Here is a 23,019-nt window from a genome sequence, read left to right as displayed (position 1 = left end):
TTTCTAAAGAGTAATAAAACTAATACTCACCCAAATGGGGAATAAAATCCTCCCATATATCGTTAGAAACCTGCACTAATTGGCTACATTGTCCATCAATCATTTGGTTTCCATAATGCTACAGGCTGGAAATAAAAGGTTTAAAATGATAGGTGGTGTATAATAGTCACCTGGACACCTGCCTATAGTGTAGATTTAAGCTCAAGATTCCACCTCTTTTACTGTATCAGAATCAGGTTTTTGGCCAAGTGTATTGGCACACACAAGGAATTTGGTTCCAGCTGCTGGAGACTCAAAAGTACAGACATAAATAATTAATTTAAATAATGTATATTATGTACATATTACAGATGAGTGTGTGTGTTTTACAGTTAATATTTAATATTTAGGGATATGTTCTGCTTATCTGTTTTACTTATTTCAGCTTAATTTAACAAATCAATTCACTCCCTCTGATATGATTGTCTTTAAAGTGACCGTGTGCAATGTGGTGTGGTCAGGATTTTCTCCTTTTAAGAGGAGCAAACACTAAAGAAATATTTTGGTAGATTGAATCAGTGTAGTGGTACGTAAATCTTCTTATACATGCACACATGGATAGAGAAACACAAGTAGAGAGACTGAGAGAGATTAGGAGAGGAGAGATGACCAAACTGCAGAAGCTTAAGGTTTTTTGTATGAATTTGAACATTTGGTTTAAGATGTCTTAGGAGAACAAAATACAATATAAAATCACCTATTCTCTTTGTTCTGCAGAAAACAGGCTGAAGGCATCTGAATACTGTCAAACCTGCATTGACTCAGAGGCTTCATACACAAACAACAACAGAAATGAATGCTTTGAGTTTCTATATTTAGTAAATCACGTTGTGAGTTAAAAAGTACTGTCAGCTAAGAACAGTAATCTGAGGTGATCTTAATCAGAAACCAGAAATTCTGTAAAAATGTATTTGCCCTTTCCTTCTTTTTTTTCTTTTTGCATATTGATAATACTTACCAGATTCAGATTATCAAGCAAAATTTCAAATTTAAGTAAAGGTAAAACGAGTAAATACAAAATGCGGTAGATAATGATAATCATTTATTGAGGGGGAAAAAGCTGTCCAAACCTGCTTGGCCCTATGTGAAAAAATAATTTTCCCTCTAAACTTAATAATTTTTGCCATCCAACTGCATTCAACATTCAACATATTTTACATCAACATTTTACATATATTTGGTACATCACTGTGGAGGAATTTTTCAATAATAAAATTGAAAACATCAGGCAAAAAATCCAGATGATTAACATAAATCCAAACTATTTTATAAATAACCCTGTGGATAGCACTATATCAGATAATCAATTACAAAGTTTTACTCATTCAAGAGAATGACAATTTTATTTATTTCCTCATCAAAATCATGAACTTCAAACATAATTACAGAAATACTTGAACCTGTTCTAAAAATAATAAACTCTTCTAATAGCACTGGGTATGCACCTAAATCTTTTAAACTAGCGGTTATCAACCCTGTAATTAAAAAAAACCTGAATTTGACCCCTGTCAGCTGTAGAACTATATGCCAATATTAAACCTCCCCTTCATCTCAGAGATTCTAAAAAGGGTTGTAGCACCTACTTAGGAATAATTTTTTCTAACTTTATCAGTCACGATTTAGGCCTTATCATAGCACTGAGACAGCACTGGTTAAGGTGGTAAATAAGCTGCTAATGGCCTCTGATCAGGGTTGTGTCTCCTTTTGCTGGACCTTTTGGTGCAGCTTTTGATACCATTAATCATAATATTCTCCTTGCTAGAATAGAGAATGTTGTTGGAATAAAGGGAACAGCTCTCTCCTGGCTTAGGTCTTATTTCACAGTTCGCTTATTTGTCGATGAAAAATTGTTGATGAGTTCTTCACACTTTGTAAGGTAAAGTTTTCTGCACGGATCTGTCTATGGCCCAGTGTTTTTCTTGATGTATGCTGCCTCTTTGTAAAATTATATGTAAATATGGTATTGGCTTCCATTGCTATGCTGATTACACACAGTTGTATGTTTCAGCAAAACCAGATGAGAGAGATCAGCTTAATGAAGAGTGTGTATAGGACATTAGACAGTGGATGCTTGATAACTCCCTTCTGCTAAACTCACATAAGACAAAAGTAGTTTTACTAGGACCACATGCAGCTAGAAGTAAACTTTTCCATTACGCAGTATATCTGGATGGTCTTCCAGTCGTAGTGTGTTGGGCAGATCTTTCTCTTACAAAGTCCCATTGTTATAAACAGCCTTTCAATTAGTCTTCAGGACTCAGAGACAGTCTCCGTGTTCAAGTCAAGGTTGAAAACATATTTATTTATCCAAGCGTTTTATCAGTAGTTTTTTTTTGTTAAAAGAGCAGATCTGAAGGGATTATGGATATAGAGTGTTCAGTGAACTGCGATAATTATATGCTCTAGTAAATCACTGTCACACGTTCGCTCAGTTTAATTGGCAATGGTCTTTTATCCCAGAGATGCTTATCCTTTTAGCACTCCATGTTAGTTATGCTGCCAGATTCCCTAACTGCACACAGCCCTTGACTTTTATACAACAATCTTCTTCTTCTTCCAGCTGCTCCCATTAGGGGTCACCACAGCATATCATCTGTCTTCATACTACTCTGTCCTCTACATCTGCCTCTTTCAAGCCAACTACCTGCATGTCTTCCTTTAACACATCCATAAATCTACTCCTTGGTCTTCCTCTTTTTCTCCTTTCTGGTGGCTCCATCTTAAGCATTCTCCTATCGATGTACCCTATGTCTCTCCTCTGCACATATCCAAATCATCTCAATCGGGCCTCTCTCACTATGTCCCAAAAATGTCCTTCATGCGCTGTTCCTCTTATAAACTCGTTTCTAATCCTGTCCATCCATGTCACTCCCAATGAAAATCTCAACATCTTCAGCTCTGCTACCTTCAGCTCCACCTCCTGTCTTTTACTCAGTGTCAATGTCTCTAAACCATACAACATAGCAGGTCTCACCACATTCCTATAAACTTTTACTTTGGCAGATACCCTTCGATCACAAATCACTCCTTCCACTCTTCTCCATCCACTCCACCCTGCCTACAACAGGGAGTTTTTCTTTGCCGCATGCTTGTTCATTAGAGACTAACTGCACTTGTAAAGAACAATCTTATATATTCTTTATTACTACATTATCTTTGTAGTGCTGCCTTGAGACAGTGTCCATTATTCAAAGCGCTATACAAATAAAAATGTATTATATTCAATTCAATAGAATTTTGGCCCACTCTTCTTTGCAGAATTCTTTATTATAGAGGTTTTTTTTTTTTAGCATGAACCAGGTGACTCGAAAACCTTTTTTTTTTCTCTAGCCATATAGAGGTGGACTTGCTGATGTATTTTGGATCATTGTCCTAATGCATAACCCAAGTATGCTTGAGCTTGAGGTCATGAACTGCTGGCTGGACATTCTCCTTCAGGATTTTCTGGTAGAGTGAGGAAGTCATGGTTCCATCAATTATGGCAGGCCATCCAGGTCCATCTTTTTTATTTTTTAAAAAATTTGTATTTGTTTTATTAACTCAGGGTATCTTTGTGTAAAATAAAATTTTAATTGATGATCTGAATTATTTAAGTGTGATAAATTTGCAAAGAAATGTAACATTTAGGGCAAATACTTTTTCATAGAACTGTATGCTATGTCAGGGAACCACCAGCCATGCCTTTTCTCAGCACCCAGCACGCTCGCAGCGCCTCACCCACTTACTAATCACCGTCACCTGTTTCCCATCATCTCTCCCCCTACTTAAGGCCCTCACTCTCATTCACTCATCGTCCATTCTACAGTGCATTCTGGAGATCATTCATGGACTACCCATTCTATGGACTTTACCCGTTTCCTAGTTCTATTACAGACTACACCCCTTTTCCGGGACGGCTACTTCCTGGCTGTTTGTATTCTGTTTAAAGACTATTAAACCTTGGTAAAGTTAGTTCAGTTTCGTCTGCTTGATGTCAGCTTGACAATAACAAATAACATGGACCTTTTTCTATGTTCAACTCTGCAGTTTTAAATCAAATCAAATTTTATTTGTCACATACACATACATACAGAGTACGACATGCAGTGAAATGCTTTATATGACTGTCCGGCATGAGGGAATAGAATGGGGAGAAAAAGAAAAAAAGGCAGATAAATAAAGAGTATAAACTATGTAAAATATATAAAGATATATATGAGGAAAAAGTGTATATACAAGATATGACAGATAACAGTAATCACATAAGGTGGTTGATATGATTGTCTTTAAAGTGACCGTGTGCAATGTGGTGTGGTATAAGGTGCACTGTGCTGTGCAAGTCCACAGTTAAAGTGACAGTCCAGAGATTAAAGTGTCGTAGTGCGAAAAGAAAAATATTTGCAGAAAAGTGTGGCGATGGAGAGAGTGGACCAGTTTTTAGATCCTGGGTGTTTCCTAAACTCCGAATGGCCTGCAGGAAGAAGCTCCTCCTCATTCTCTCTGTGTGGACCCTAGTCCACGGTGCCGCACTATTGTGTTAAATGCTGAACTGAAGTCCACAAACAGCAACTTTGTATAATTCCCTTTCCTATAGTTCAGGTGGCTCATCATAGTGTGGAGGAGATGAGCAATGGCGTCCTCAGTAGAACGGTTATGGCGGTACGTGAACTGTAGAGGATCCAGTGTGTCTGGTAGTGATGCAGTGATGAAGTCTTTGACCAGTCTCTCAAAGCACTTCACTACTGAGGTCATGGCTACAGGGCAGTAGTCGTTGAGGCAGGCGGGCTGAGGTTTCTTTGGGACAGGAACAATGGTGGACTGTTTGAAGCATGAGGGGACAACAGACTGTTCCAGTGAGAGGTTGAATATCTCAGTAAACACTGGTGCTAGCTGGTCAGTGCAGGCTTTTAGAACCCGAACTTGTGATGCCATCTGGTCCTGCTGCCTTCCTGGTATTCACTCTCTTGAATGCCCTCCTCATGAGATGGTAAATGTGTTTACCTCTCCTGCTCTCTCGGCGTGCATGCTGTTTGTGCCGCTAGCACCGCTAGCGTGGTTAGCTGCAGCCTCAAAGGGAGCATAAAAGATGTTTAGCTCATCTGTAAGAGAAGCGTCCGCATTCCCCATTCTTGAAGATGGTGTTCTGTAGTCTGTGATTGTTCTTAGTTCCTGCCACAGGCTCCTAGAGCCACCATGTTGGAACTGTGACTACAGTTTCTACCCTTAGCGCCGTTTTGCATCCTTCACCGTTTTTCGAACACTGTAAGACACAGCATTGTACTCCTCCATGTCCCCGGTGGCGAGCCCCGTATTGTAGGCAGCGGAGTGGGATCTCAGAGCGCCGAGGATGGTTTTATCCACCCACTGCTTCTGGTTGGGAAACTTCCTGATGGTGGTTTTCTGCACCGTATCATCCGCTGGTTTCCCGATGAAACCCACAAACGCTTCCGTAAACATGTTGACATCATCAGAGCTGCGCCTGAGTCCCAGTCTGCATCATCCAAAGCGTCCTGCAAAGCGGCCACCGATTGGTCAGTCCAGCGCACGACCTCCCTCTGAACCGGAGCTTCCTGTTCCAGCCTTTGTTTGTAATCAGGCATGAGGAAGATGGTGGCATGGTCAGATTTCCCGAAAGGTGGATGTGATTGTGCCTTGTAGCTGTTCTTAAATGGTGTGTAACAGTGGTCCAGCGTCCTTTCGCCCCTGGTGGGGCAGGTGATTTGCTGCTGGAAGTTCAGTAGTGCGTGCTTGAGGTTGGCACTGTTAAAATCTCCCACCACAATGAGCGCAGCGTCCCGATTCAGTGTTTGTTAAAGTGTTATTGTCTCGTGTAAGTCCCATACTGCAGTGTCCATGTCCGCTTGAGGTGGAATATAAACGACACTGACTATGAAAGAGCTAAATTCCAGAGGGACGACATTTGATGGTCAGTAGTTCCAGATTTGGTGTGCAGGAGCGTGAAAGAGGAACGATGCTCGCGCTGTGGTTGTTCACCATCAGACACACTCCACCTCCTCCTGACTTCCCCGACAGTGCGGTAAACAGAGAAAAACTCGGCTGGCTGAATGGCGTGGTCCGGTACCGCTGGGTTTAGCCATGTGTTGGTGAAGCAGAGAAGGTTGCAGTCTGGAATGTCCCTCTGGAACTTGACACTTGCCCTGAGGTCGTCGAGCTTGTTTTCCAGTGACTGGACATTGGCTAACAGGATAATAGGTAATGGAGCGCAGTGTGCGCGTGCCCTCAGCCTGTTCCTGATGCCAGCTCGTTTCTCTCGTGGACGCCGGTATGGGTCGCGTCTTTTGTTCTTCCTCAGGATCTCGCTCGGCCAGCATGGGTCCGGGTTTAAAAACGACAAAAGGTAAGTGGATTGTAAACCAATAGATATAAGAGTGGCTCTGTCATATCTAATGATGTCCATCTTGTGTAGATGGAATGGTAACTAAGTAAATAAATATATAAAATAAACAAAAAAAGATAAACGTAGAAGGAGCAGTCGTGACGGCAGCCAACCTCACTGGCACCATCTTACTTAGTTTCACTCATTATAGCTTCAGATTCTTGTTCATAAATGACAGTAGTGGAACCTGATGTGGCCTTCTGTTGTTGTAGCCCACCAACCTAAAGATTTTATGTGTTGTGAATTCTGAGATGCTTTTTGGTTCATCGTGGTAGTAAAGAGGTAAATATTTAATTTAATATCCTGATGGTTTAATATTAAACCATTTGGTCATTGTCCAAAACCTTTGTCACGAACAAGTCTGCAGCCACTTCACTCACAATATCAGGATGGAACTCTTCCATCCTGATCAGAAAGGCACAACAGCGCCTATATTTTCTGAGGAGACTTAAAAAGTCTCGTCTGTGTTACAGGATACTGAAGAACTTTTACCACTGTATCCTCACAAACTGCATCTCAGTGTGGTACAGCAGCTGCACAGTTTCAGACCATAAAGCCTTTCAGAGGGTGGTGAAAACCGCCCAACAAATTATCGGTATTAACCTACCCACCTTGGAGAACATTTTCAAAAAATGCTGGTTGCAAAGGGCGAGGGGCATCATCAAAGATCCCACTCAAGCCAACCACAGACTGTTTACATTTCTCCCATCGGGCGGACGCTACCATTGTCTCAGAGCCAGAAAAAATAGACTGAAAAATAGCTTCTTTCCCGTGGCTGTTTCTGCAATGAACAGCTGATATGGTGTTAACAATCACCACTGCACTGTCACTTTTCTTCTGTGTTTTGCACTATTTTGCACCACTTTAAAATCATGCATCCTTGCACCACCCAAAAACTCATCATTACACTTCTTTATGTCCATCCATATTAATTCTGTTTATTCTGTGTATATATATATATATATATATATATATATATATATATATATATATATATATATATATATATATATATTCATAATGACATTCCTTTTGTACAGCTATATCTGTCATACCAATTCATACTGTATCATACTTATATAAAAAAAAGCACACTATATATACCCTTATTCAGTTATATGTACATATTACTACACCTTCTGTATAACCTCATACCCTTATTTATTACACTGCCACTTGTAAATAAGCTATCTATGCACTTCTGGTTAGATGCTAACTGCATTTCATTGGCTCTGTACATGTACCTTGCACAATGACAATAAAGTTGAATCTAATCTAATCTAATCTAATATTCTATTCGTTTTCTTTTTTTTTTTTTTTTTTACCATTTTGTATAAACACTGGAGACTGTTGTATGTGATATTCCCAGAAGCAGCATTTGCTTAAGTTTTGGGAGAGGAATATGTCCCATATGTGGCTGATAAAGGAGTATGCAGTTAGCATTGCAGCTTTTCGAACTGAGCATTGATAAAAAGAAACATGGTCCCTTTCCCTTATAGTCCGGAGGACATGGTCTCAATGATTTCCAAAAAGAAATTACCACAGAACTGTTAAATGAGCTTTTTCCTGGAGAGTATAGAGGCATTTCTGGATCATGTTCACGCGTGCCGCCTTCTTTGCATGCTAGAGATTTAACCTGCTTTTATAGATGACATGACAAACTGTTTACAGACAATGATTTTTGGAGGTGTTAATGAGCCCATGCAGTGATTTCCATTACAGAATCATGACAGTTTTAAATGCAGTGCTACGGGGCTCAAAGATCACAGGCATTCAACATTTCATTTTCACTTTTGCCCATTTTGCACAGAGTTTTCTCCAGATTCTTTAATTTCTCTGATGATATAATGTATTGTAAATTCTAAAAGTATTTGACTGTTTTGGTGAATATTTTAATTTGTTTCAAATTTGTTATTACAATTATCCAGAACACAGTCTTTCACAGATTCATGAAGCTCTGCCAAAATTTACTTTTGAGAGTTTATTTATACTTCAATTCAAAAGCTTTTATGCATCACCTATTGTTCGTGGGTTTTAATCAACCCATGCTGCTGGTGCTTCAGTTTTTTCAGCATGCCTCTCAACACATAGCTGAACTGACTTATGCACCTTTATTATGTTCATTTCTCTTCCATTAAAATAAACAGAGACCCAATAGATTACAATAGATCCCTTGTTCAAATGTATCACTCACAATTTCAATATTAAAACCTACTTAGTTTTCCTCTGAACAATTATGTCAGTAAGTAAGCTACTGTGTTACTATTAAATTCCGAACAAAAGAAAAATATATATATTTTTATTTTTATTAGTATAGTGCTTTTAACAATGAACATTGTCTCAAAGCAGCTTTACACAGATAATGTGGTGATAAAAATGAATAAGATGTACTTTATAAGTGTAAGTTTGTCCCTTATGAGCAAGCCAATGGCGACTGTGGCAAGGTAAAACTCCCTGAGATGGCAAACTGTAGTCCTGAGTCAAGGTAGCAGACTGTTGACATTAACTACAGTCCAAATCCATCCTCTAAGCTCCTGTTGTTACTCGGGAATTTCATAAAGCCACCCAAGGCGGTGATGAGAAACCATCCACAGCTGCACAGTGGCCTCCAGTCGAAGAGAACACTATCCAGAGGCAGGCCTGGACGAAGTGGGAAGATCCACGGAGAGAAGAGGGGCAGGAACAGTGGTCACTGGAACCTCAGGGCCATGTTTAACTCGACCGAGAGCGAGAGAGAGAGAGAGAGAGAGAGAGACAGGAAGAGAAGGATATGGATTATTATGTGTCCTTATTGTTGTATGAAAAATCACTGTGCAGTTTGGACTCCGGCAAGATTCGCTATGGCAGCATAGCTAAAAGGGAGAACCAGAACACCTACATGAGGGATCTCTGGGATAAGAATTCTCAGAAAGTCTGTTTTAGTAACCTGATTAACATTAAATTAAATAGGACTGAATGCACAGCCAGCACCTCTGATCTAAAGATAGGATTGTTAAATATTAGATCTCTCACGTCAAAAGCTCTTACTATAAACGAAATTATTACCGACCAGGAGTTTAAAATAATGTGTTTGACAAACGTGGATTAAACCGAATGAATATGTAGCATAAAATGAAGCAAGTCCTCCTGGGTATAGTTACATACACCAACCCCGTCTAAATGGCAGAGGAGGCGGAGTCGCAGCTATTTATAATAATAATCTAAGCGTCACACAAAAGACTAAACACAAATATAAAACAATTGAAGGTCTTTACACCAACATAAAATATTCAGTGTCCAAAAGCAGATCCAGTCAGTCAATTCCATTAATTATTATTTATAAACCCCCAGGGCCCTACTCTGATTTTCTCATGTTGGTGACTTTAATATTCATTTTGATAATCAGGAAGACTCCTTAAGAGCAGCAGTTGTGTCCATTCTAGATTCAGTCTAAATTAATCAGAATGTTATAGGACCCACTCAGAGTGGTGGACACACTTGATTTGTTGTTAACATTTGGATTAAAAATAATCTATTTCAGACCATTATCTCATCTCTTTTAAAATCTGCCTTAGTCATTGCATTAGTACCTCACCACGTTACAGTGTTAAGCGTACATTCACGTCAGCTACAGCAGTGCATTTTATTAATAATTTTCCAGAAATTACGATATTAAATAGATCTCCGTCTGACCCCGCAGAGCTTGACTGGGCCACTGAATACCTAGAATCAACATTACGTTACACTCTAGATGATGTAGCTCCCCTTAAGACCAAAATGATCAGGGAGAACAAATTAGCACAGTGGTATAATGATCATACGCGCACCTAAAAACAGACCACTCGGAAATTAGAATGTAAATGGCGTCAAACAAAATTAACAGTATTTCAAATAGCATGGAAGTGTCAGGAATCCACCTGCCACGCCCCCTTCGGCAGCTGTCAAAGCTCCGCTCTCCCTAAAGCTCCCGGCTTCAATTGTGCACACCTGGCACTCGTTTGGCACTCATCAACAGCTCCTATATAAACCCCTTACTTCCACACTCTCACCATCCGTTATTGTTGGTATGTGATGGTGTTTGGTTCATGGTCATTCACGTATGTGGTGTTGTCGCGTATTCCTCCGCATTCCTTTCCTCTCAGACTCCGCACTCTCTCCATGGCTGCGCTTTCTCTCCAAAGCGCACCCCGGATTACCCCTATCCGTCCGTGCATTCATCCCTGGACATTGTGGACCTCGCCCCTCCAGGGCGTACCACGGATATCTCATTTGGGACTATTACGGGGTTGCTGTGTGTTTGTTTGTGTGTCTCACTATTTTCATTAAACCAAAGCGAACTGTGCTCCGGTTTTCGCCTCCGTTCGTTTTCCGCATAACAGGAAGGAGAGCCTCCTAAATTATAGAAAATCTCTTAGTACTGCTAGATTATCATATTTCTCCACCCTCATAGAAAATAACAAGCATAATCCTAGATTTTTATTCAGCACGGTAGCAAAATTAACAGGAAATAAAAGCACTGCACTAACATGCACACCATCAATAGGTAGTAATTAATTCATGAACTTTTTTAATAATAAAGTTGAAAATATGTGCCCAACATGTATGTGAGGGGGAAGTGCATGAGGATCATGAATTATAAAAAGGCATGAGGAAATGTCTTACCCACAGTTTAATCTCACTATTAAGAATTTTTGAAGAGGATAATCTATTAATCCAAGCAGTGGAGCACAACTTTAGCATTCTCTTTTTTTCCATTACAGGGCTAAAATCCTATGCTAACACTGCAGAGTCTTCAGCCGCAGGCTGAGGTAAAATGGTCTGACAGCTTACCTCAAAAGCATTTCAACCTTTTGGCTCAATACACAAAAGCAAACCAGGAACTGCTCAAGGCCAATGAAATATGTGTTTGGTCATGGTGTAATAATGTGCAAGACTTTATACAGACCTTGGTTAGCAAACCCAATAACAATATCTTGACAAACTGTCCAGCTAAAAATATTTATCCTTGTACTCGCAGAGTTATAGAGTTTTACATTAGAATACAAATTTTTTTTGGAAAGGTATTAAAGGAACTATTAGTTAGAACAATTTTGTTATTTTATTTTAGAGAGTGATTTTTTAGGTATGTTTTTTATATTTAATATAAAACAAAGTATCTTCTCCCTACATTGTGGAACACAATGTAGTGTCTTTGTTATTGTTATGGTTCCTTGCAGTGAGATTTTTTGCAGTGAGATTTCAGATATTCCACCATCATCAGGGACGTGTCTAAAGGGGTGGCACCAGTCTTCCACAAAATATGCTCCCCCCTCCCCCTTTAGCAGACTGATCAGAGCAATCTAATGTCATATGCTAATCGGCAGCGTAGCGCCACTTAAAATAGAACACACCTACTTACCGTCTGGTTCACTGGCAATTATTTCCTGTATATTTGCAATGCCATTGGATTAGAGTGCTGTCAATTCTACAGCTCAAAGAGGAAAAGCACGATTCACAGGCTGCAGACCATGTCTTTGTTCATTGTAAGTATTAAATTCAAATTATAGGCCTATATCTAATATATATATATTTATATATATATGCCTATAATTTGAATTTGAATACGTCAAGTATGTGTGTGTGTGTGTGTATATTATATATATATATATATATATATATATATATATATATATATATATATATATATATATATATATACACACACACACACACATTGTTAAAACAACAGAGCAGGATACAATAAGATAAACTTTTAGTTATAAGATTTGAAAGATCTTATATTTTACAGAAGATGGTCCCTGTTTTAATCAGGTTAAGTAAATTAATCGGAAGCCAAGTTTTTCGTCGTAAGCATATGTTGGACGCTAGGTGTCGCCCTTGTGTTCTCTAAAAGCAATCACCCTCTTTTTCCTGCGGCATATTATGTTCTTTTTCGGTCTGTATAATGAAAGCGGGGTAAAAACTGTGACGACAGTAACTAAAAAAAATAGTATCACAGCAGCAAATTTTTCAACAATCTTTATGAAATTATTATTTTTTTTTTATATATTAGATCTCGCAATATAAGCACAAATATCTAATCCACTTATAGGTAAAATAGGTTAACAGCCAAATATTCCAGCCCTTCTTTCTTCACCTTCACCTGCATGCAATTCTAAAGCTGCATACACGAAGCATGCGTCAGAATAACAGTAGACGAATCAATATAAAGCAATAAAAACGACTAAATAAATGAAAATCCAGATAGATGGATAGATAGACAGACAGACAGACAATATACCTGCAAGGCAGCCCTGTGCAAAGATGCATCTGTTAGTGAAACACATTTTCTTTTTAAACCTTATCAATCATATTGTGACCTCAACAATAGGTACCATAAAAAATATTTAATTTTGTAAAATTGTATAACCTATTCTACTCATGCAGATAAAACAGCAACATGTGGTCAAACCTGCTGCTTGTTTTTTTTTTTGGCCTTCTTTAATCTATGACGCTCGAATAATATTCAGAATCATAAAATGTACAAATATCAACATCAGTTCGCAATAACCATGCTTTTACATACGTCAACAATCATGTCATATTTAACAATCAAAAGAAAACTATTTAAGCAGGCAAGGAGCTGTGATTCCTCAAATGACCATTGGTTCACATGAGGAACTACAACGAAAACGTTAAGCTTATTACAACACTGTTTAAAAAAAAAAAAAAAGAAAACATTTTGTATTATTTAGATGTCTGTATTCGTAAAGAAATAAAGAAGCTGCTTTGCGCGCTCTCTCTCTCTCTCTCTCTCTCTCTGTAAGATCCACTTCGCCATCCTGGAGGATCTTGTTGGCCTGGTTTCAGTGCGAATTTTGGCCATGCCCATTCGTCATTGTAAGGTCTGATTGGCTGAGAGGCTTGCGGGTCTTGAGAGTGGTGCGCGCTGGGCTCAGATTGCGTATGGTGAGCTGCAGCTACAGCCTTGTTCGGAACTAACCAGACTCATCCACAGCCTGTATTTTTTTCTAAGTAGCTACATGGACACCATCATAGGCTAAGTCAACAGTGAATTTACTTCTATGTCGTTACTTTAAATGTGGATTGCCTACAGCGACTGGACTGAAACCTGCTAAGACTGCTCATTTTATGTATGAGGAAATTTACGTGAATCTACCAGTCGCTTAAGGCTGAAGTGCTCGGAGCTGACTCGTTTGGAAATACTGGAGTACCATAAAATCCACTTATCACCGATTCCAGCAAGCTCATCTTTACTAGCGTCACCGTTTCTGGATTCGAGCAATATATATTAACCTTATTACTCTCTATCTTGATTCTCCACGGGTTCATTGGATTTGGGCTTCGAAATACAGGCCAGTCACGGACTGAAGAGGAGAGGCATGTTTTTTTTGTTTTTTTTTATTTATTTTTATTTGTATATAACATACTGGTTTTACTTGCCGTAAAAGAATGCCATGAGCAGAATGCAGATCAATTTAATTAACCATGTATTTTGTAGGACGTCAGGTTTTGCGTTCGGATTGAAACATTTAAAAGAATTACTGTATTGTCATTCGAAGCATAATTTGTAGACCTGTATATACATGGCGACTGTTTTTTCTCCTTGTCACAAAATGGTCGTCTCACTGAATGGCTCTCTGGTACGATATTGTTTTTCATATGCGCGGATTTAGCCTTATTTGTATGACTTTTTAATACATTCTTGCTCTCGTTTACAGTATATTCGTATTTCTTGGAGTGCTCAAAATTTTCGATGACGTATAAATGGCCATCATGAAAAGAGCGATGGAATGAATGGAAGTTGTCCTTCAGCATCAGCCATTCCGATGAAATCATTGTCATTTTTAAGGCCGTGTTTCCAAACATCGTTTTATTGAGCAACATAGAAACAGAAATCCGCTGCGATGTCTGTTATGGTTGAATCCTTGTCGGCTTTTAATTAAGAAGAGAAAGACGTCAACAGGTTTTCTTCGCTCTACAGACATGGATTTCGTACAAGTGATGCTGTGCGTATTGGCGTGCTGGAGCACCGCCGAGGCCGTTTTCAATCTGAAATACACAGTGGAGGAGGAATTGCGCGCAGGAACGAAAATCGCTAATGTTACTGCGGACGCGAAAGTGGCTGGATTCGTGCTTGGGAATCGGCAACCTTTTTTGCGTGTAATTTCCAATTCCGAACCACGATGGGTAAATCTAAGCCCGGCAGGACTGCTCATTACTAAACAAAAAATCGATCGCGACTCTGTTTGCCGGCAGACGCCAAAGTGCATAATTTCTTTGGAGGTAATGTCCAACTCAATGGAGATATGCGTGATTAAAATCGAAATCCTGGATGTAAACGATAACGCGCCCCGATTTCCCACCAGTCATATCGACATCGAGATCTCGGAAAACGCCGCACCTGGCACGCGGTTTCCCCTAGAGGGGGCAAGCGACCCAGACTCTGGAAGCAATGGCGTTCAGACTTACACGATCACCCCCAACGATATTTTCGGACTAGAAATCAAGACCAGGGGAGATGGGTCTAAAATAGCAGAGCTCATAGTAGAAAAGACACTTGACAGGGAAACGCAGTCTCATTATACGTTTGAAATAACAGCTGAGGACGGCGGAGAACCACCAAAGACTGGGAGTGTACAACTTAATGTCAAAGTAATTGATTCCAATGATAATAACCCTGTGTTTGATGAGCCTGTTTACACTGTTAATGTGATGGAGAATTCTCCTACAAATACATTAGTAATAGACTTGAATGCCACTGATCCAGATGAGGGAACAAATGGTGAGGTTGTTTACTCATTTATAAATTTTTTGTCCAATCTGACTAAACAAATGTTCAAAATTGACCCCAAAACTGGAGTTATAACTGTTAATGGTATTTTAGACCATGAAGAACTGCGTGTGCATGAAATAGACGTTCAAGCCAAAGACCTGGGTCCAAATTCAATACCAGCTCACTGCAAAGTCATTGTCAATGTAGTAGACGTCAATGACAACGCACCGGAAATTAAGCTTTTGTCTGAAAACAGTGAGATGGTTGAGGTTAGTGAGAATGCACCTCTTGGATATGTTATTGCACTGGTCAGAGTTTCAGACAATGATTCAGGTGCAAACGGGAAAGTGCAGTGCAGACTGCAGGGCAACGTGCCTTTTAGACTCAATGAGTTTGAGAGCTTCTCCACTTTACTTGTGGATGGCCGACTAGACAGGGAGCAGAAAGACATATACAACCTGACTATTTTGGCTGAGGATAGTGGTTATCCCCAACTGAGAAGTGTAAAATCTTTTGCAGTGAAAGTAACAGATGAAAATGATAATCCACCTTATTTCACAAAGCCACATTACCAAGCAATGGTGTTGGAAAACAATGTCCCAGGTGCATTCCTACTTGCGGTGTCTGCTAGAGATCCTGATCTGGGAATGAATGGCACAGTGTCTTATGAAATCATCAAGTCAGAAGTTCGAGGAATGTCTGTGGAGTCATATGTTACTGTAAATTCAAATGGGGAAATCTATGGGGTCAGGGCTTTTAATCATGAAGATACACGGACATTTGAATTCAAGGTCTCTGCAAAAGATGGTGGAGATCCTTCATTAACAAGTAATGCCACTGTCCGCATTGTTGTTTTGGATGTAAATGATAACACACCTGTGATGACGACCCCACCACTTGTTAATGGTACTGCAGAGGTTTCCATTCCCAAAAATGCTGGAGTGGGTTATTTGGTAACTCAAATCAAGGCTGATGACTATGATGAAGGAGAAAATGGAAGACTGACATATTCTATTTCAGAGGGGGACATGGCATACTTTGAAATTGACCAGATTAATGGTGAAGTGAGGACCACAAAAATATTTGGAGAAAACACCAAGCCTTCTTATCAAATCACTGTTGTGGCCCATGACCATGGGCAGACATCATTATCTGCTTCTGCATACATCATTGTTTACCTCTCTCCGGATCTTAACACACAGGAGCAGATTGGGCCAGTAAACCTGTCTCTCATCTTCATCATTGCTCTGGGTTCCATTGCTGCTATTTTGTTTGTCACAATGATCTTTGTAGCTGTGAAGTGCAAAAGGGATAACAAGGAAATTCGCACATACAACTGCAGGTATCTTAGTTACTTTTAAGCATATTCTTTGGCTTTACTAACACAGCATGATGCCTGTTATTGAGTGATTTTCATTGTAAAATATGCATGTGCGATATTTTCAAGTGGAATGTAATGCATGTTTGACCTCATGTGGTTTTGTGTGCATGTGACATAGCCCTACTGGAGTGTAGACAAGCAGTACATATAGGGACATATAACTTTGTAAAACTACTGTGTATTTATAGTATTAGATATATTTCTATCAGTTTTAATGTAATTTTTCAGGCTCAGGAGAATCTTTTAGAAATGTAAACATAAAAGCCTTACAAGTATTAAAAAAGTATTTACAAGTGTTAATACTTTTCAATACTACTCCAACCTGTAAAGAAAGCTTCAGCCAGTTTTCAGTCAATGAAAAGAATGATAATAATGAGTGATTGTTACCCAGTGTTTTATATAGCCATCATTTATTAACTAGGTGCATAAAACAATTAGAAAATTTATAAAGACAACGTGATAATACAGCATATGCTAATGCATACATTCACATATGAGAGTTATTCATTTGAAAAAACCATAAACTAAATATTTTGCATTTTTTTGTAAGCTGATTACCACATTACAATTCAGTATTTTCATGTACATTTATTTAGAACACAATTTTTTTTCACACAGCATCATCAATACTTCTAAAATTTTTTTTTTAACATATATTTTGTTGATATTAAGGCATTCATAAATGTGTGTTCCCAACTTTATTAACAAAGACGTTTTGAATAAAATAATATTGTAGAGCAGGACAGATCAAGCTTTAAGGTTAGAATTGCATATATATATATATAATATGCATTGGATTTGCAGGTTAGAATTGCATATATATATATATATATATATATATATATATATATATATATATATATATATATATATATATATATTCTTTTAATATTTGTGACCCCAAATGCACTAATATGTATTTTTGTTATTTATTAAAAAAAAATTTATTTTCTTCAGGAACAAGATAGGTTCTTTCCACTTGCTAAGTTGGTGTTAATGAAAGTGCATTTGCAGTGTTTTTTGTGATGTGTGAGATGTGTGGGATGGCCTTCATTTAAAATGAGAGAAATGCATAATATATTTACTTTTTATTATAAAACTATAACAAGGCAGAGGCAAAGGGGAAATCATAAATTTTTTAAATATTAGATTAAACAATTAACAATTTTCAAATATATGCTTTTAGCCTTAGACATAAATCAATGTTCAAAAATAAAAGAAAAAAAGCATTTTTTTTTTTTTTGCATTTTTAAGAAAGCATTAAAGCTTCCACAATTTGTTTGCTTTGAATAAGAAGAATTATTATATACATTACTGTAATTTTTCTTTACAAGATCCAACAAAAAATAATGATCCCTTGGGAAAGTAGGAAAGTCAGCTGGGAGAGATGATTTACACTGTTTATACTGTTAACGTGATGGAGATTTCTCCTATATTACATTAGTAATAGACTAAAATGCCACTGATCCAGATAAAAGAGCAAATGGTAAGGTTGTTTCCTTATTTATTAATGAAGAATTGTGTGCATGAAATACACTTTGGGTAAAGGCCAAATATCTGGGTCCAAATTAAATTCCAGCTCACTGCAAAGGGATTGTCAATGTAATAGGTGTCAACAACAACACACCAGAAATTAAGCGATTGTCTGAAAAGAGTGAAATGATAGAGGTCAATTAGAATGCACCTCTTCTACAAGTTAACACTGGCTGAGGGTGGAGGAGAACAACAAAAGACTGGGAGTGTCCAATTTAATGTCAAAATAATTGATTCCAAAGATAATAACGATATGTTTGATTAACCTGTTTACACAGTTGAACACAGTATATATACAATATATACAAATTCATTAATAATAGACTTGAATGCCACAAATCCAGATAATAAGTGCAATAGTATTTAATGAGAATAATGGTAAAGTCAGCTGGGAGAGATGCATACAATACAAGACTCGATATTGGATCATGGCTAGTGTGAAAACAATGCAGATAAATCATGCTCTGTTGTCAGTCATGTACTGCATTTGCAATCTAATGATCGTGGTTATCATGAATACAAGCACAGTTATGTACTAAAAATTTACATCTTAAAAGACACAAGTTTGAAATGAAATTTGAATACTTTGCTTATTTTCCTGACTGTTTTTTTTATCATTTGTTACTTTGTGTGATGCTGTGGTTTTGCATGTTTGCATTTTGCTGCTTGTTTTAAAGTAAAACTGCAGTGCATGAAACTGAAATAAATCACAAATGTTGGCTCCATTGGTGGCTAGAGGTCACTTGACTGTGGCTTTGCCAAATGAATCTCAGTCATTGCCAAGAATAGAAGGAATAGACACCTTAAAGCATCTTTATTTAAAAAAATTTAAATTTTGCCTGCTGTGTTCAGCATAGACTATATTTTTGTTGTCTTGCAGTTTATAGTTTTGGGTGTGGCACAACAGGAGGTGTGGCATTAAAAATTAAATAGAACAGTATTTGTTTTTTTATAACAAAATACAGTAATCTGCTTTACTGCGGTTGGAATCTTGCGCCCTCGGTTTATTGTGGAATTGCATTTGCCACATAACTAATTTGTTTCGCAGATTTTCCCGGTCTCTTGCGGATAACACGATAGACCCAAAAACATACAGTGAATTGTTTTTATGGAGTTTTATGTTGAAATAATAAAATGTATTAATAAAAATATAATTTTTTTACTATAAAATAAAGTAAAACTTTCTTTCGGCTTCTCCCATCAGGGGTCGCCACAGCGGATCATCCGCATGTTTGACTTGGCACATGCTTTTACGCTGGATGCCCTTCCTAACGCAACCCTCCCCATTTATCCGGGCTTGGGACCGGCATTAGGAGTGGCTGGGGTTGGTTCCCTGACCGGGGATCGAACCCGGGCCGCAGCGGTGAGAGCGCCGCAAAGTAAAATGTTTAAATCCGTAAAGTGCTGTATACATGAAATGGCATTTTTGGGGTGCCATCCGTTTATCTCAGTTTTTCGTTTACTGCGGGCGGTTTTGGAACACAACCACAATGTTTATTGTTAAAAGCACAAATAGAAATGAATTTAATTTAATTTAATAAATGGGGGATTACTATAGTGCTTAGCCAAAATGATTCACTGTGATGTGTTTGAATAAAATATACAGTGATTCTTTTAGATATATTCATTGTAACATCTGTAAAATTATACCATTTTCTCCAGTGAGCATGAAAATATCTACAATGCTGGCAAAGATTATTACTGCAAATGCATGGGTTTTTGTGTGTGTGTGTGTGCTTGATTATAAAAATAGGGCCCTGCATGAAGAAGAGCACTGCTTTATTGAGTCTGTTCAGTTTTTTTTACCTGCACAGGGTGACAGAGTACTCATATGGCAACCAGAAGAAGTCCAGCAAGAAAAAGAAATTAAGCAAGAATGATATCCGCTTAGTGCCACGTGATGTGGAGGAGACGGACAAGATGAATGTGGTGAGCTGCTCATCTCTCACATCGTCGCTGAACTACTTTGACTACCACCAGCAGACGCTGCCACTGGGCTGCAGACGCTCTGAGAGCACCTTCCTCAACATGGAAAGCCAGAACTCAAGAAATGCCGCACCGAACCATGGCTACCACCACACCTTCCCTGGGCAAGGGCCACAACAGCCTGACCTCATCATCAACGGCATGCCACTGCCAGAGGTGAGAGCCACTCTAAATCATTTAGTCTGCATGAGATTTTAGAATGCCTTTGGTCAAAAAAGGAATAAGTTTTCTGTGTTAGTGAAACACATGTGGGCAAACCATTTAAGGATCAGTTCCAGGGAAGTGTTTTGTTTTATGAACTCATATAAGAATATGTGGAGTGTTGTTTTTATTAGGGCTGCAACAACTATTCAATAAAATCCATAACAATCAATAATGAAATTTGTTGTCAACAAATGCCATTATCGATTAGTTGGGCTGCTTAAGTTATAGGTAAGCATGACGGCAAGATAACATGGCCGTTTGCGAAATGGCGGAGAGTACAGGTCAACCAGCCAGAAAAAGTGTGTATCTAAAGTCATTCAAGGCATAGGAGCATTTTATATTTAACGCAACAAAGAACACTTTAACCTGCAAGATATGCAAAGCTGAGCTTGTGTGGCATGAAAGTACTACAGTAATGCACCAGCACATATAAAAAAAACACATTGGTGTCACGGATGAAGGCGAAACATCAGCACGGTAAGCAAAAACTGTATATCCTCATCCTGTGAAAATAGTATAGTTGAATTAAGTGTTATTGTGTAAACTGTTTGTTTGCTAACTTCAGGACAGTCGCACTAAATCTGTTCCTTCATGACTCTTGAGCATCAAGCTGCACAATCACCTCGCTCGCAACATAGTGATGGATTAAATTAAAACGGTGCAAGCAAACACTAAATCTTAAAGCAGCAAATAAAAGCAGCAGTAGACGATTACATTTGAATTCATTGTTTTGGTTTTTCAGCTAATGCTTATGCATTTGTACACCATATCTCCTTTTTTTTAAAATCAAGCCTGTTAGCTTGCTGCATTTCTCTGTTCCATTCTCTTTGTATAGCATTTGTCTACTACAACAGTTACCTTATCTGTTTCCAAACGTGATTTACTGCTGCTTTACTATATGTTCAAATGCTTTTCAATGTATGCATATTTAATTTATGCATATCATTTAATTATTATTATATAACATTTAATTAATTATATATTCTAGATGCTTATATAATCAGAACTGAACAAATTGTCTGACAAAATTTGTTAAAGCAATGTTGTATTATATTTTATATTTATTAGTTTAAGCATGGTTGTCAACTTGTCATCTGCAATTATCATTAAAAACAATACAAATGTTGATTTGCACAAACTAAATGCTGAGTTTTTTTCTTTCTTTTTACAGAAGAAACAAACCAGCATGAGTGAATCTGTTCAAGAAGTAATCCCCCATGCACTCCTTAACAAGCAGCCATTATAAGCTTTATAAAATGTCAAAAATAAAGATAGTTAAACTCAGTATGTCGCTTCTGCATTTTTTAAAGGACACTTTTATACATAATACCCTGAATCAGGGATTTATATAGTTATAATAAGCAAAACATCTAATTAAAATTTTAGGTTTTTTATCCAATTAACATAGTAATCATCCGATTAATCGGTTATCAAAATAATCATTAGTTGCAGCTGTATCTTTTATTACTATATTTATTATTATTATTGTTTATTTTTTTTGCTTGCCAGCTTAAAGGATTGGGATTTCTCTGGACAAAACTAAAAAAGTTTTTACCTTTGACCTTGTGTTAAAGAACAGTTTAAGCACATTTTCTACCCTAAACTGCAACTGCCCATGAGCAAAGGCAGAGATGGCAAAAGTACACACATTCTTCTCTCAAGTAGAAGTACAGATACTTATGTTTTAAAAGACTCTGTTAAAAGTTGAAGTACTGACTACACTTTTTTACTCGTGTTAAAGTAAAGCAGTATTGGCTCTTACATGTACTTAAGTAGCCATTAGCAGTACCTGTTTTATTGCCACGCTTGTACCTGGACCTCACATCATATTAATATATGAATACAAAAGAAAATAATTTCATATTTTGTTACCTAATTAATGTTTCCATGCTGATCAACATAAACAGAGAGAAGATGATGATCAGGTGATCAGAATGTCTCTGTTCTCAGTCATGTTTACATTGCTGACTCCCTCTGTCTCATCCACATTAGCCATACTTCTTGTTGCCTTCTGCCTTGCTTGTTGCTCGCTTCATAGCCTAGCCCAAATCTGTGGTGCGTGATGGCCAGGAAATAACGCACCAGGGGTAGGTTGAAAAGGCGGCACAATGACAGGAAATAGGTTGATGGGCTGAAAACGGTGTAGATAAAAACTAAATTAACAAGACTTGTTTGAAAATGTAAGAAAAAGAAAGTACAAATATTTGTGTTAAAAATTTTAATAAGTGAAAGTAATAAGTTGTCCAAAAAAATTTAAAAAATAAATAGTGAAGTACTGATACTTACTACTTAAGTACAGTAACAAAGTATTTGTACTTTGTTACTTCCCATCTCTGAGCAAAGGTAAAATGATAAGTTTTTGTCTGTCTTTATGTGGGAAGCAAATTAACAGTGGTGTGCATTCCCTATTTACAGTATACATCTGCAATTCATTAATATTATACATGGGAAACCTGGCAGACCTGCTCAAGGCACTTAAAAAGAGCTACCGTATTTTCCGGACTATAAGCCACTACTCTTTTCCTACGCTTTGAACCCCACGGCTTAAACAACGAAGCAACTAATATATGGATTTTTCCGGGTTTTTCCCGGTTTCACAAGCTTCAAGCCAAAAAACTGAGCCCCATAACATTAGACAAATGAAATTGCCGAACGGGTTCAGCTGAATCCTAATTATGGATGATGTTCCTCTGACGTTTGACCTGCCGCTCATTCAGACTGTCAACAGGAAAGGCGAATCATTCG

At 37.9% G+C, this 23,019-nt stretch overlaps 1 protein-coding gene across 4 annotated transcripts in view; it reads left to right on the top strand.

Moving 5' to 3' along the window:
* Positions 1-13,291: 13,291 nt before the first annotated feature.
* The window catches only part of pcdh19 (protocadherin 19), a 175,837-nt gene continuing 166,109 nt past the window's right edge, over positions 13,292-23,019 (top strand). For 2 of the 4 annotated variants that reach the window (XM_083560220.1, XM_083560217.1), the window contains exons 1-3: positions 13,312-13,774; positions 14,116-16,512; positions 19,881-20,226. In XM_083560220.1, coding sequence (XP_083416346.1) covers positions 14,381-16,512; positions 19,881-20,226 — 2,478 coding nt within the window. In that variant the 5' untranslated portion in view covers positions 13,312-13,774; positions 14,116-14,380. Of the gene's footprint in view, positions 14,038-14,115; positions 16,513-19,880; positions 20,227-23,019 lie in introns of all 4 variants that reach the window. The other 2 variants (XM_083560218.1, XM_083560219.1) reach the window with 2 other exon arrangements.

Source organism: Silurus aristotelis (genome assembly GCF_946808225.1).
Source record: "Silurus aristotelis genome assembly, chromosome: 14".
Classification (NCBI taxonomy): Eukaryota; Metazoa; Chordata; class Actinopteri; order Siluriformes; family Siluridae; genus Silurus; species Silurus aristotelis.
Note: the sequence above shows the minus strand (reverse complement) of the source record. Positions and strands in the feature narration are given on the sequence as shown.